This window comes from Lolium perenne, chromosome 3, assembly GCF_019359855.2.
Source record: "Lolium perenne isolate Kyuss_39 chromosome 3, Kyuss_2.0, whole genome shotgun sequence".
Lineage (NCBI taxonomy): Eukaryota > Viridiplantae > Streptophyta > Magnoliopsida > Poales > Poaceae > Lolium > Lolium perenne.
The window spans coordinates 137,916,537-137,930,810 of NC_067246.2; the positions used below are offsets into that span (position 1 = coordinate 137,916,537).

The 14,274-nt window shown below is 42.2% G+C and overlaps 2 protein-coding genes and 1 non-coding gene across 4 annotated transcripts; 2 read left to right on the forward strand and 1 right to left on the reverse strand.

Annotated features, from left to right (window-relative positions):
- Positions 1-259: 259 nt before the first annotated feature.
- Positions 260-5,840, forward strand: LOC127342556 (transcription factor HBP-1b(c38)). 2 transcript variants are annotated; one of them, XM_051368530.2, is made up of 9 exons: positions 260-501; positions 1,493-1,668; positions 2,878-2,955; positions 3,046-3,105; positions 3,642-3,719; positions 3,803-3,854; positions 4,002-4,273; positions 4,897-5,142; positions 5,318-5,840. In XM_051368530.2, exons 2-9 carry the CDS (start codon positions 1,609-1,611, stop codon positions 5,462-5,464), a joined length of 993 nt encoding a protein of 330 aa, XP_051224490.1. In that variant the 5' UTR covers positions 260-501; positions 1,493-1,608; the 3' UTR covers positions 5,465-5,840. The 2 variants fall into 2 exon arrangements, with proteins under 2 accessions (XP_051224490.1, XP_051224491.1); XM_051368531.2 differs by having other exon boundaries at positions 1,501-1,668.
- Positions 5,841-9,133: 3,293 nt separating this feature from the next.
- Positions 9,134-12,940, forward strand: LOC127342555 (dolichyl-diphosphooligosaccharide--protein glycosyltransferase subunit 1B). The gene is made up of 8 exons (XM_051368528.1): positions 9,134-9,362; positions 9,762-9,806; positions 9,893-10,530; positions 11,285-11,432; positions 11,561-11,740; positions 12,179-12,247; positions 12,382-12,471; positions 12,552-12,940. The coding sequence occupies exons 1-8, from the start codon at positions 9,237-9,239 to the stop codon at positions 12,684-12,686; spliced, it is 1,431 nt and encodes a 476-aa protein (XP_051224488.1). The 5' UTR covers positions 9,134-9,236; the 3' UTR covers positions 12,687-12,940.
- Positions 12,941-13,705: 765 nt separating this feature from the next.
- TRNAL-AAG (transfer RNA leucine (anticodon AAG)) lies at positions 13,706-13,786 on the reverse strand. The gene has a single exon. It is a non-coding gene; the product is annotated as a tRNA-Leu (tRNA).
- Positions 13,787-14,274: the final 488 nt, after the last annotated feature.

Sequence of the window (14,274 nt, forward strand, 5' to 3'; positions counted from 1 at the left end):
GCATCTACTTCCAGAGGGCGAATCTAAAGCAAATCCAACGGTATCTAGGGGTGCCCACGTACCCCCGAACACCAAATTCACACTCTAGTCTTTGTTATGAATAGTTTTGTTACTTGCTCACTTCCTTGATCACGCTAATCCATTGTATTTTTGTAGATCATTACTTTTGGCATTTTTGGATTTTACGGCTATTACCCCACTTCCTTTTTTGTGCTCACGTAATAAAAAAAAAGGAGGAGACAAAAATCTAGGGTTTGTTCAAGTCCGTTTCCGGGGTGCCAGCCCCAGCCGTACCCCAAACTCCCGTGCCCTCCGCTACCTCAAGCCGCAACTAAAGAGGCGTCGGCGGCGGTAGCAGCAGCTGCGCCCTGCTCGCCGGTCTCGTCGTCCAGGCCAGGAGCCGCAGCGGCAGCAGCTCGGGGAGCTCGCAGCCGCGCCGGCCGGCGGGACGGCAATCTACTGCCCCGTAGCTTCGGATAGAGGCCCCTCTTCCGGTTCGAGGTATTCGAGGCTCCTTATCTTGTTCCTCTGTTGTTCGGCAGGATGAATTTATTGCTAGCTCGTAGCGAGCTCACACTGGCGTATGTTGGTCTTTTCCATCCGCAAACTGTTGCGCAAGCGTATCTCTAGTCTTGCACAAGATTGAAATGGTAGGAAGGCAACCTGTTACCCCAATTACTATGCTAGTCTACTAGGTGCTGTGAGTTTGATCTATTTTTGGTGATGATAATTAACCTTGTACCTAGTCCGTAGTGTTTATGGGTGTATAGCTTGCCTTTTGTATTCCTGCCTTTTCTTCACTTACATTTTGGTTGTCGCGTAGGTATGCATAATTTAGTTCTATCGTTACATCTTGCTGTATCATCAGATTCTTGTTTGCTACGAACTCCTGAATACTCTAGACATTACCAGCCCACAGGGTAACCTTACGCCAGAATGTTGAATACTTTCTATGCTAGGTTTTCTTTCTTCGTACTGAAATGTGGTTTATTTCAATCCTTTACTTGCAATCAAACCTTTGGGGTATCTATTCCTGTGTGAAAAGTGGAAACTGTAAATAGAACAGCCTTTCATTTGGGGGAACTGTAAACTGAAAAATAAGAGTATGCTTCAGTGCACATTTAAGTTATCTATTCACTTTTTTGTGACGATTTCGTAACTCCAGAAATTGGCATCTCAAGCCTGTGTAGAAGTCGTCGATATGCATGTGCTGTCCTCTAGCCCTAGGCTGAGATTTACTGTGCTGCATTTAGAACTTTATTCATCACGTCTGGAGAATGTTTGCTTGTGGAACTATGCTCTCCGGTTTGAATGCTATGTTGTTTAAGAATCTTGCTGTTTCAATCTGGTTACCGAATTAGTTAATTGGGTGTTACTCAATATGCCACTTGGGATATAGTTTGAATTTGGCAGATTGATCATGCCTGGTTTACGTTCATCTTTAATCTTTGCATAAATATTAGTATGTATCATTGACGTGGTTTATCCATAGGTGTACAGGCAGGAGAAATTATATCTACAGCTTTGTCACGATTCACATCAAAGAACTCTTGATTTCCAGTAGCTGTTCTCTCTGGGAGTTACATTGAGCATTGGGAATACTCGGCAATGGCAGAGGCCAGCCCAAGAACAGAAACGTCAACAGATGATACTGATGAAAATCTTATGGTAAGTCTATTCTTATTCTTGTGTCCGAGGTGAAGTATTGTCCGTTATCTGAGATATTCGGTATGAACATGAATTTTCTTCTTTTATTGTATGAAGTGGAGAACAGCCTAATTGTTTCTTTTACTGAACTAGTATATGAGTGATCGCAATGACAGCCTACGATATCAAAAGTGTGTTTATCTAATTATCTTCATTTAAAAACATCTTTGGCTATGCATTCATATTGATAAAGTCAACAATTACAAGAAGAATGGCAAGAGTGATGCACCAAATGTAGGGGATGTTTTGTGAGATAATGTGAGGATGTTTTGTAAGATATTTATATACTCCCTCCGGTCTAAAATAAGTGTCTCAACTTTTTCTGGATTCGTATGTATCTACAGCAAAAATGCGTCTAGATATGTATCTAGAAAAAATTGAGGCACTTATTTTAGAACCGAGGTACTAGCTTGCTAGTCGTATAATGATCTGTAATTATTATGCAACAAAATGTGTAAACTAAATAGTCAACAACACTGTGCTGCTACTTAGGATTTTCTTTTTGAAAATATCTTGCTATGAGAGAACTGCCCTTACAACACAGGGTAGATTGTAACATTTGTGGATTCCATTAGGCCTCTTGAAAAGTGCTTAAGTTACTTCAGAGCATTAATAGAATGAAGCCTTCATATTTGATAATCCAATAGAACCATGCGCTTCGAATGGAAATTTCACATAGATGCCTAGGAGCGGAACAAACATGAACAGTTAGGTTTTGAACTATTAAGATGTATAGCAACATTTTGTTTTGAAAATATTATATGGCACTTGTTAAGTTGGCTCATTTCTTGATTTGGATCCTCAACCCCCCTGCCCTTAACCCTTAACTTGCTGGTAAACTTTCTACATCGACAACCCTATGACATACAGGACCTTGGTAGGTCATAAAAACAATAATAAACGAATTTACTGCTGCTAAGTGAGCAAACTCATTTTTCTTTGCAGATGTAAGTGACTAAGTTGATGTCGTAAAACCTTATGTTCTCCACTGTCTTTTCAACAATCGGTGTCAAAGCACAAAAGAAAAGTAAACTAGTCTTGATTTTAAGATAAAGTGGTGGAAAAAATCTCATTCATCTCTCAACATGAAACATGGGGGAATCTAGGAGAGAGAATCATAGTTCAGAAAGAGGAATAATGTGAGCTTGATAGTTATGTTATCATCCGCAGCTTGAACCAGGACAAGATGCTCTTGCTGTTGTTTCCGACTCCAGTGACAGATCCAGAGAGAAAAATGGAGATCAAAAGGTAAAAGTTATCAAGTAGCTTTATCCGCTTTCATTCGCATAGTTGCTCTTGCAACTTGCAGAACACTTTGCTGATAGCTTATGTTGTTAGACAATGCGTCGACTTGCTCAAAATCGTGAGGCTGCAAGGAAAAGTCGTTTGAGGAAAAAGGTATTTGAATGTTACTGTTAGCTTCTGTACTAATGACAGTGCTTCTATTATTTTCAGCCTTTGGTTCATTTGGCATTTTGTTCTACTGCTTCTTTGAATTATGTTATTTTTGTATAATAAACTGTATTTTGTTATGTGGTCTCTTTTTTCTTCTATTGGGGTTCAGTAAGTGTTGGTGCTAGTCCGGTACACACAATATATTGCTGAGAAAATAGAGGATTGGATAAATTAGTGTAGGCCTGTGTATAATTTTGAGGTTAGATTGAGCTCAGGCAGTGCTAGGGCTTTTATATGTGAAGCTTGTAGTATGAACTAGTTGATAAGTTTCTACTAGCTGGCTTCTTAAGGAGCTTTCAATGAGATGCTGTGAAGACTTCTGGTGACCTGTTACACTAATGAGTGTCAAAATGAAAATTCGTTTATTTAAAACATAACAATTCCTACAAGTCCACTAGACATTTTTTCCACACTTTTTCTGTAGATTGACCAGGGCCATTATGTTGTGTTGCTATTTGTAATGTTGCTCTTTTTTGTAGGCGTATGTTCAACAGTTGGAGAATAGTAGGTTGAAGCTTACCCAGCTAGAGCAGGAGCTGCAACGAGCTCGTCAACAGGTTTGCTTTTATTGCTTGTCACTGTTTTGAGTTCTGGTTGGAGGACTGCAGTTGAAGTTTGCTTCTGCAAATTTTCTTTGCAGGGTATCTTTATATCTAGTTCAGCAGACCAGTCCCATTCCAAGAGTGGAAATGGTAATATTAGATATTTCCAGTGATAAATATTTAATCATTGTTTTCCACATAAACTATTTGCTTAATCATCACCGTGGAAGTTTCTAACCTATACTTGCCACATTCTGTTCTTTTTTGATAAAGAATCAACTCTGCCTTTTGTTACAGGGGCATTGGCTTTTGACATGGAGTACGCACGGTGGTTGGAAGAACACAATCGACAGGTTAATGAGCTTAGAGCTGCAGTTAATGCGCATGCAGGCGATAATGATCTGCGTAGTGTTGTTGAGAAGATCATGTCGCACTATGATGAGATTTTTAAGCAAAAAGGAAATGCAGCCAAGACAGATGTCTTTCATGTGTTATCAGGCATGTGGAAGACACCAGCAGAGAGGTGTTTCTTGTGGCTAGGAGGTTTCCGACCTTCCGAGCTTTTAAAGGTGTGTAACGCAGCCTTATGATTTAGTTATATTCTTTTGGAATATCAAAAGTCATCTTATTGACTTAAGCAATGTTGCTCTGGAAGTTGTTAGTGTGGAATGAGGAAATTGTCCCAAAATACTTGTCATCTACACTTAAAATGCAATTTGTCACTTATAGATGACCTTATTAACTTAAGCAATGTTCCTCTGTTTCAAAATAGATGACCTTATAGACTCTTCAACATTATTCAAAATACTGTCCTCTACACTTCAAATGCAATTTTAGTCGCTGTATTTCTGTTTTACCCTTCATCAATGTCAGAGAAAAATGGGCAATTTAATACCTAAATGAAAGGCAATATAGACATCTCACTCGCACTCTTAATTCCTGTGCCCAACTATCGTATATTTTTAAACGCCGGGAGATTATTATGTGTCCTATATTATCTGGTCACGTTAATTAATATATGGTAAATTACAGATTTTGAGAATGCAACTCCATGCGCCTACTTTGCATCCTCTTGGATTTACTTGTTACTGAATATAATATGCTAGGAATTTGGCTCCTTTATTTGTTCTGTTTTGTTTTTCAAGTGCTGATGAATTTATTGATAAATTACTGATAAGCAACGAAACTGCAGCTTCTTTCGACGCAGCTTGAACCTCTAACCGAGCAGCAGCTGTCAGGGATATGCAACCTTCAGCAGTCATCACAACAAGCTGAGGATGCTCTTTCACAAGGAATGGAGGCCCTTCAGCAGTCTTTGGCAGAAACATTGGCTGGGTCTATTGGCTCTTCTGGATCAACAGGAAACGTGGCAAACTACATGGGTCAAATGGCCATGGCCATGGGAAAGCTTGGAACCCTTGAGAATTTCCTTCGCCAGGTATTTGCTTTGCTTCAAATATATATTTAGTAAAGAGTGCTGTGTTATAAAATTGTAAGGCTGGAATATATGACTTCCTGTAGGCTATAGTTCCAAATCGCCTGCTCAATCCTGTTTAACTGTGCCTTCATGACTGGTGTGTTTATGACTCCTTTCTTGTTTTAATTACACCAAGGCTGACAACCTGCGGCAGCAGACTCTTCAGCAGATGCAACGGATCCTGACGACTAGGCAATCTGCCCGTGCATTTCTTGTCATAAGTGATTACTCATCACGGCTTCGTGCCCTAAGTTCTCTCTGGCTTGCTCGACCGAAGGAATAGGAAGCTAATCTCATTCTGACTGCAATGCATTTTCGCAGTTTGGGAGTTGATGGCGATGAAAGTCATGCAACAGACTTGATTCAGAGAAACTTGCACATACTATAGTCCAAAGAGATGATGTGTTGTGGTAGCTTAGCCGTATAGTGAAGTTGAGTGCATTAGGTGCCATACCGTTAACTGCAGTGAAATTGCTGTTTCATTATTGCCTAGTACCTCTAAGGTCCGTCCTAATTGCAGTGTGTCATTAGATGTTGAGACATTTAGAACCCTTTTGCCGCTAATCGGTTTTATTGACTGCTGAGTGTATTTGACATCTTGTTGTACAATGCCATGGTAATAATCTAGCGAAGTGTATATTACCATTTGGTTGCATCAATTTTCAGGGCCTGATTGATATTTCTGTATTTGTACAACTGTGTTAGACTAGCACTGCTAGTGGATTTGATGAGATTGGAATCTAATCGTTCCTGAACTTGTTAAGAATTCCTTCGGTTTCGGCCTAAGAGGACATTTAGGTCGTAAGTTGCTCCCTTCCATTGGAAAATATGAGATGAACATGTTTTTGAAGAGTTATCTTGGATCAACAATTTGTTAAGCGATGCTCTGGGTTATGTTGCATTTTTTATATTCTTCCGATTGGTTTTTGTATGAGGCAGTTGGATTTGTGTTTTAAAATCATTATATCACATAACCCACAAATTGTTGAACTAATTGTGGGTCAAACATTGAGGCGGCGAGAAGAAGGCACAAAACCCATCTAGGGTTCCGTCCTCCTCGCCGGCGATACCGTTGGTTCGCTCCACCTCCGGTGGCCTTGGGGCCTTGGAGGTGTGGCGGACCATGGTCTCTCGCCGGAAGGGAGTTTCCGTTCTTAATTTAGTTTGTTTTCAGTCTCTTTTTTGGGATGGTGAGACGGCGGCTACATCCTGAATAAGGTCCTCTCCGCCCTATCCTCGCTCTGGTAGTGCATCTAGTGCTGATGGAGGGTGCGTGGAGGTGTGTGCCCGTCGGATCTCCTGGGATCCGGTCGGTTTTTGTGCTTGTTGGTGTGGTTTCATGATAGTCTCTTCCGATCTACGATTGTCATCATTGACGATGGTTGTTGCTTTGGTGCGCTGGTCCTTTGGGATTTTAGCACGACGACTTTCTGTTTGTCTACTACAACTACTACAACAAGCTCTACTACGACAAGCTTTGCCTGACTCTGGCAACGGAGGGGCGAGGATAGCGACGCGCCTTCGGCTCGTGCTAGTGTTTGTAGTCGTCACTACGTGATCCGAGTACCAATTTGTAATTTTTTTTACTTTTTGGGTTATTTGTACCGTTGATGATTATTAATAGATCGGTGGATTTCTCGCAAAAAAAATTGTGCGCGATGGAATAGTATTCATCACATCTTTATCTTGATTCATCAGTGCATACTTATATATGCACGTGATCATTAGTTGTAAAGATGGCAGCAAGTGATAATCTATTGGTAATTCAAAGTTGCACCCAGGTAAACTGTAATAACATGGTTATCAGTCTTCTATACATATGGCATGGAAATACATATTTAACAATAATGTTGTTTCCTCAACAATTGTACGGCCCTTGACATGCGTAGATAGAAATTCAGGTGTTGTTTTGCGACGTTTCTAGCATTTTAACCAAATCTATATCTAGAACCCTTTCTCTATTTAGGGTATTTTATTTCCATCTTCTGGCACACAGTTTTTTTTAGGAGCCGAGAAATAATCTCTAGAAACTACCCAAACTGATTGCACAAAATATTCCCGCAATTACTGACATATGTGGATTAATACTATATATTTAAATTTTGATAAAGTTGAGACATTTTTTGTGGGACGCAGGTGATACTAGACCACGTGACTACCATAAAATGACTCATTGAAAAAGTTGATGCGGGTACCCTAAACCCACCTTGTGAACCACTATATCTCCTCGCTCTACCTCCTCCCACCATGGCGACGCTCAATTCGCTGCGTGGAGCACAGATCTTTTTACCACGCGGCCGCCGCTCGGCGTCAGGGAGGCGTGCGCAGGAGACCTCGCTTGAGTGGTGGGCGTGTATCTCAAACCAAGTGCACCGCCGTGGAGCGTTGTTCCGGTGCAACCAAACTCCCTTGATTGGAACGGCCTCCTCCCGCTACAATGAGGCGCCTTGTCCCGGCGGCATGCGTACCTCCTCCGCTTTCCCCATCGACCTTGACGACAACACCGATGAGGACGCGGACGAGGCGGGAGCTGCGCCATCTTGCCATGGCCCGGCGCAACTCCCTCACGACAGTCATCGCCGATGTTTGGGACAAGGCCAAGCACCTCCGTGAAGCCGCCGAAGAGGAGGGACGGCATGTGTGCAAGGCCTGGAAGGTGTCCATTTGATTGGAGACGGCGAGACACGGCTACGTCATCATCGACGACTTCAATGACTCCGCGTGAAGCTCCGTCGCCGCGGCCATCGCCCCCGATCGAGGTGAAATTAATCATTACCCGGGCTAGCTTAATCTATCGTGACAACTTTTAAGACCCAAAAGGGTGATGCGCGGTACCGCAAGCGGGTTTTGCGGTTTGCTCGTTTGCGGTATCTGTTAGAGATGCTTCAAAGTTAAGTTCATCGGTGCATCAATAAAATGCTTAATTATTGGTGCAAATAGCAGTAAGTTAACCGTTTCTAACTCTTTGGAATTCAGTTTGACTATATTTTTAATAGAAGTACATCCGAGAAATATTGCACCTACAACAGTACGGTAGTCCAAGCAATGTGCAATATAGGTGGGTGAGATTTGCAAAGACACGTATATAATTGGTGGAAAGCGTGAGTTGCTGAAAGAATGATAGAGATGTTTGAGAAAAACAGGAGGATATAAATATATGATACATTTTGAACTAAAATTCATGCATATTGGCTGCAAACCTTTTATTTGCGGGCTCTTTTGATTCGTATGATAAGAAAAATGTAAGAATAGAAAATGTATAGGATTAAAAATGTACCCCCAGCCCACCAGAGTTCAAACCCCAGGTTTGACATCTGTGTGTCTCATAAAGGCGGAATATTCTTTCAGTGGGAGGCGACGTTCCCGTCGATAGCGAGGCGCCTGTGGTGACTTCGTCAATTTCAAGATCCAATCCGCCGGCTCGGTCTTCCGGAGGTGCTCATAGGGGTAGGGTGTGCGTGTGTGCGTTCATAGGGGTGAGTGTATGCGCGTGTATGTGAGCGCCTGCGTTTGTATTGTGTTTCTCAAAAAAAAAAAATGCCCATTTCTACTTGGATCATATGGAAATTCTCTTTGATTGAGGTGAATGAATTTTCTACGAGGTCTAACCTATTTTTTTCCCTATGAATTTTACACTGCAAGATTTTTATGGGATTTTTTTTCTACGGGATATGATCCTACATTATGAATTGAACGGCTTTTGTAAGAAAATTTTCATGGGATCTCAATCCTCGACAAGTCCTTTGTAAATTCCATGAATCAAAGGAGCGTTAAATGAAGTGAATATATTATCACATAGTGAAAAATCAGACTGCAAAAATCCTTCCCTCGCTAACTTACGAGTTCGCAAACAAAAATGTAGATCGGCCGAGCACAGCCATGCGATCAGTGATGGACGGCTGGGAGAGGGCCCGCTCTGTTGACTAGTCCACCTTACAAGCAAGGAAGAAGAGGGCCCAGCCCAAGCAGCAGTAGGCTGGCAGCAAGTGTTCTGTGTTTGCGGTGCGCAGATCTCATCTCAGGTCGTCGGGCCGGAGACGACGACCGCCGCCACCATGGCGCCGTCCCTCCCCACGTCCATCCTACTCCTTCTCGCCGCAGCCTTCACCGTCTCCGCCGCTACCTCCACCTCGCCGACTGCGCCGGAGGACGGCATCCGGGTCGTCTCCGCCGAGAAGAGGGTATGTTCTCCATCCCGAATCCTCCTGATTAGGTGGCTATGAATTGGAGCGACTGTGTTAATACTGACTAGGAGGGTTCGTCTCGTCGCCGACCTCGAACCATTACTCAAATCTGGATCGCAGCTTCGTATCAAATTTAAGGTCTCGCTCGGCGATCCAACTCCCATACCGTAACCATGGAAGGATCCGAGCTGAACTGATTAGTGGCTATGTGTGTGTTTTCATCTCAAAGATCCGATGCCGTGTGCTAGTGCTAGGATTGATTTTTTGGGTTTAGGGTTTAAGAGATCGTTCTCGCCATGCACACAATACATATTCCCTCTTTCAGTAGAGTTTCATTGCGTATGACATACATCTTGGCTGCAAAATTAAACACACCTGCAATTCACCTGCCTGCAGATCGACCTGACTGGACCCATCGTCAAGGTGTACCTCACGCTCAAGGTAAACCCTTCCACCCAATCACACCCCCCTTGCCATAAACTCCTCCTCTTCCGTGCCTCCACTGACACCCCACCCTTCGCCACCAGGTCCATAACCCAGCCACTGGCTCTGATGCGTCGCACGTTCTCATCGCGTTCACGCCCCTGGAGGCCCAGCACCTCGCCATCGTCAAGGCGACCAGGGCCGAGGGGAAGCGCAAGAAGAAGGTGTACGTGCCACTTCCGGTGGAGCCCGTCGATCTCGCCGCCAATGCCCCGGACGGCGCTCGCCTCTACTCCGTTTCGCTGAGCGCGCCGTTGAGACCCTCCGAGACGACTACCATGGAGGTCTTCTACGTGCTGACACACTCCCTGGAGCCCTTCCCGGCGGAGATCACGCAGTCGGAGTCCCAGCTGGTCTACTACCGCGACAGCGCAGTTCTCCTGTCGCCCTACCATGTCCTGGAGCAGGTCACCTACGTCAAGATGCCCAGCAACAGGGTAGAGTCTTTCACCAGAGTGGATCCCACCTCTCGTTCGGGCCCCGAAGTGAAATATGGCACGTACAAGGACCAGCTTCCGTACGCGTACTCCCCGATACTCCTGCACCATGAGAACAACCATCCGTTTGCGGTTGTCGAGGAGCTTGTGCGCAAGGTGGAGATTTCTCACTGGGGGAATGTCCAGGTCACCGAACAGTATAAATTGAAGCATGGAGGTGCTCGGCACAAAGGAGTCTTTTCAAGGTTAGCTGCAACCGTCTTCAACTCGATATTTTTTTAGCATGTCTGGTTCGTTTTGACATCCAACCAGTGCAACTGTATTATTTGGTTACATGCCACTGTCTATCGTTCAACTAACATTATTACAATTGCTGAAGCTCTGAATCAAATGGCTCCACCAAACTGCGTCACATTACTTGAATCATTAACTAAATGAGGCAATTGGATGTACTAAATTTTGACTATGATTGCCGTAGTCAATTACAAATTATCTCTCTGATTATATGTCAACTTCCTCCAACAGTATAGGTCTAGTAGCTGTGAGATAAACAATAAATTTATTGCAATCTGCCAGTATTGCTTTATGTCTGGCTTTTTCATGTTGAAATCAAACAGGAGTAGGCAAATACATGAACTGAGAACATGCCTTATGGACTTGAAATCAGGATCTTTAGATTCCAAGCTATATGGAGTATTAAGAAATCTGTCATCATGTATCTCGTGCTGGTCAATTTATTTAGTACTCCCTCCGAACGGGTTTATAAGCCCTATGTGTATCCCTAGATTGTTAATTTTACGAATATAATATAAAATGTATAACACAAAAGTTATATCATTAGAAAATACCGCATCTCAAGGTTCTAATGATATATCCTTTGTAATGTATACATTGTATTCTGTTTGTTAAATTAATGATCTAAGGATATGCTCAAGACCTATAAACCCGGATGGAGGGAGTACAATCCTTTGTGGTTACTCATTTATAATTTGTTGCTAGGCTCGAGTATCAGGCGAGGCAATCTATCAGCGGAGCATCATCGTTTAAGAATCTTCTTGCAAGGTTGCCCCCTCGAGTTCATTCAGTTTACTATCGTGATGAGATTGGTAACATCTCCTCATCCAATCTCCGTACTGATTCACACAAGGTATGGGATATCTCTCCACAGACATCAACTTTAATACTTCAGTATGCTAGTTAGTGGCAAGTACGATACCTGTTTACTTAAATGTTAATCTTGAACTAATATTGCTACATGATTTTTCGTTAATTCAGTCAGAACTAGAATTTGAGCCAAGATATCCATTGTTTGGTGGCTGGCATTGCACGTTCACCATTGGCTATGGTATGCCGCTGCAAGATTTCCTGTTTGAGTCAGAAGATGGCCGACGTTTTGCCAATCTAACATTTGGATGCCCTCTATTGAATACTGTCGTTGATGATCTTACTATCAAGGTAAGTCTGCACAAAAATCCAACTCTGATGAAACATACTCTAATTAATGGTCAAGAATTAGAGTAATATTGTATTACTCTCTCCGTCCCATAATATAAGATGTTACTACCATCAATTACAACCTATATTGGTTGTAATAACATCTTACATTATGGGACGGAGGGAGTATGTAGCAGCAGCCCATGTACAGCGCTGCTATTGGAGTTTACAGTATATGCACACATGCAATCATGTATTGTCATCACTCATTTCATGAGCTGACTAGTCATGTTCCTTGCATATCTAAGCTCTCCTTGAAATTCTCGTTAACTGAAGTAATTACTAAAAGAGCGAAAGTATATTCTTGATAAAGAGACCGGATGATGGTAGTAGGGAAGGTAGCTCTTGCTCTTTTTTATGTGCATCTTAGCAGCCTTATTAAACCTTGTGATGTCACAGATTGTGCTTCCCGAGGGATCAAAGAGTCCACAAGCCGTTGTTCCTTTTCTGACTGAGCAACATCTTGAGGTAATCCCATCTTTCCATCAACTACCTAAAAAAGAAGTTTACTCGTACCGAGCGGAAATTTGTTCTAGTTTGATATCGTTTTTTTTTCCTTTCTTGAGTCTCAGTTCTGATTATGGTATATGCGACTGATGCAGACTAGCTATTCCTACCTTGACGTTGTTGGGAGGACAACAGTGGTGCTGAAGAAGAAAAATGTAGTAGGAGAGCACAATGTTCCTTTCCAGGTACTTTGCTGAGTGACTCAGATTGGCCTTGTTTATCAGGTCTTGTCGCCACCTATCATCATCATTTTTGTGAATTGCAGGTGTATTACGAATTCAATCCAGTCTTCATGCTGGCGGAACCGTTGATGCTGATATCTGCGGCGCTGCTCTTCTTTGTCGCCTGCATCGCCTACCTTCACATGGATCTTTCCATCGGGAAATCACAAGCCTCTTGAAGTAAAAACTGCCGTGGATCCATGAGGGAATTTTGATGTGTTGTCCTGTGCTGCTAACTGTCATGCATGATGATCCGACCCGTGGTGTATTAGTTTCTGAGAGTTTTGTAGAACAAGCATGATTGTTGTAGGAACGAGACAGTGAGCATCACCCGCGGTGTATCTGCGCAAATCTGTATTGGATGTTGATGCAGAACTATTTGCTGATCAAGTTGTGATCTGATAATATAGCCAATACAACATATTAAAAACAAGCAGGTAAAGATATATAGCCCAAAATTAATGGTTATGCAGGAGAGTATTGATGGTAACAAAACCTATCGCTATTTGGGATTAAATTAACTATGGCAAAGCAAAATTCCTGAGATAAATTGATAGATTAATTCAGTTTGGGACAAATTTCATTTCGGATTAGGAAAAGGACCGACTCAATAAGTTGCTGGAAACTAGTGCTGCAAAAAAGAAGGTCAAAAGGGTGTATTGCTAGTTTCGATGGTAACAAAACCTATTGCTATCGGGATTAAACCTACAAATTCTGGCAAAGCAAATTCCTGAGCAAAAACTGGTATACTAGTTTAGTTTGGCTCAAATTTCGTTTCAGATTAGAAAAAAAAGACGGACTCAAAAAGTTGCAGGAAAACTAGTGCTGCAAAAAAGACGGACTCAAAAAGTTGCAGGAAAACTAGTGCTGCAAGCATAAAAAGGACCGACTCAATAAGTTGCTGGAAACTAGTGCTGCAAAAAAGAAGGTCAAAAGGGTGTATTGCTAGTTTCGATGGTAACAAAACCTATTGCTATCGGGATTAAACCTACAAATTCTGGCAAAGCAAATTCCTGAGCAAAAACTGGTATACTAGTTTAGTTTGGCTCAAATTTCGTTTCAGATTAGAAAAAAAAGACGGACTCAAAAAGTTGCAGGAAAACAGTGCTGCAAGCAAATTTCATTCCAGATTGGAAAAAAAGACTGACTCAAAAAGTTACAAGAAAACAGTGCTGCAAGCATAAAAATGGTGAAAAATTGTTGACAGTGGGATTTGAACCCACGCCCTTTCGGACCAGAACCTTAATCTGGCGCCTTAGACCAACTCGGCCATATCAACATATCTGTTCAAAACAAACGTAACTCTTTTTTATTCTCTGTTCTAGCCACCTTTTTCTAAATGATTTCTGAAAACTTGTTCCCAAAAAAAAAAATCTGAAAACATTTACTGCTACCACTACCTATTAGGGTTGAAAACGAAACGAAAACGGGCGGAAACATGCTTTATCGTTTTTGTTTCCCTCTATCTTGTCGGAATCGAAAATGGAAACGAAATCCTCGGAAACGAATATGAAAACGGAAATCATCGGATATGAATAAGGAATGGATACGTGCGGATACGTTACGAAAACGAATATTTACCACAACACAATGCGGCATGATACCTTGGTTTGTAGACCAAAAGACACACATAAAAAAAGACAATAAAACAAGATATAACATTTAACTTCGACATGCGGAAATTCACATAAAGTAACTCACATAGTTTAACAGCTGCATGCACACGCAATTATACAGAGTGATTAGGGTTAGAGTACTTAGTGGACT

Excerpts from the sequence above, each read along its gene's own strand:
- LOC127342556 (XM_051368530.2), top strand. The coding sequence starts at position 1,609 with ATGGCAGAGGCCAGCCCAAGAACAGAAACGTCAACAGATGATACTGAT. Across the intron at positions 3,720-3,802 it reads TGCAACGAGCTCGTCAACAG|GGTATCTTTATATCTAGTTC; the intron begins GTTTGCTTTTAT and ends TTTTCTTTGCAG. Across the intron at positions 3,855-4,001 it reads CCATTCCAAGAGTGGAAATG|GGGCATTGGCTTTTGACATG; the intron begins GTAATATTAGAT and ends CTTTTGTTACAG.
- LOC127342555 (XM_051368528.1), top strand. The coding sequence starts at position 9,237 with ATGGCGCCGTCCCTCCCCACGTCCATCCTACTCCTTCTCGCCGCAGCC. Across the intron at positions 11,741-12,178 it reads TTGATGATCTTACTATCAAG|ATTGTGCTTCCCGAGGGATC; the intron begins GTAAGTCTGCAC and ends GTGATGTCACAG. Across the intron at positions 12,248-12,381 it reads TGACTGAGCAACATCTTGAG|ACTAGCTATTCCTACCTTGA; the intron begins GTAATCCCATCT and ends CGACTGATGCAG.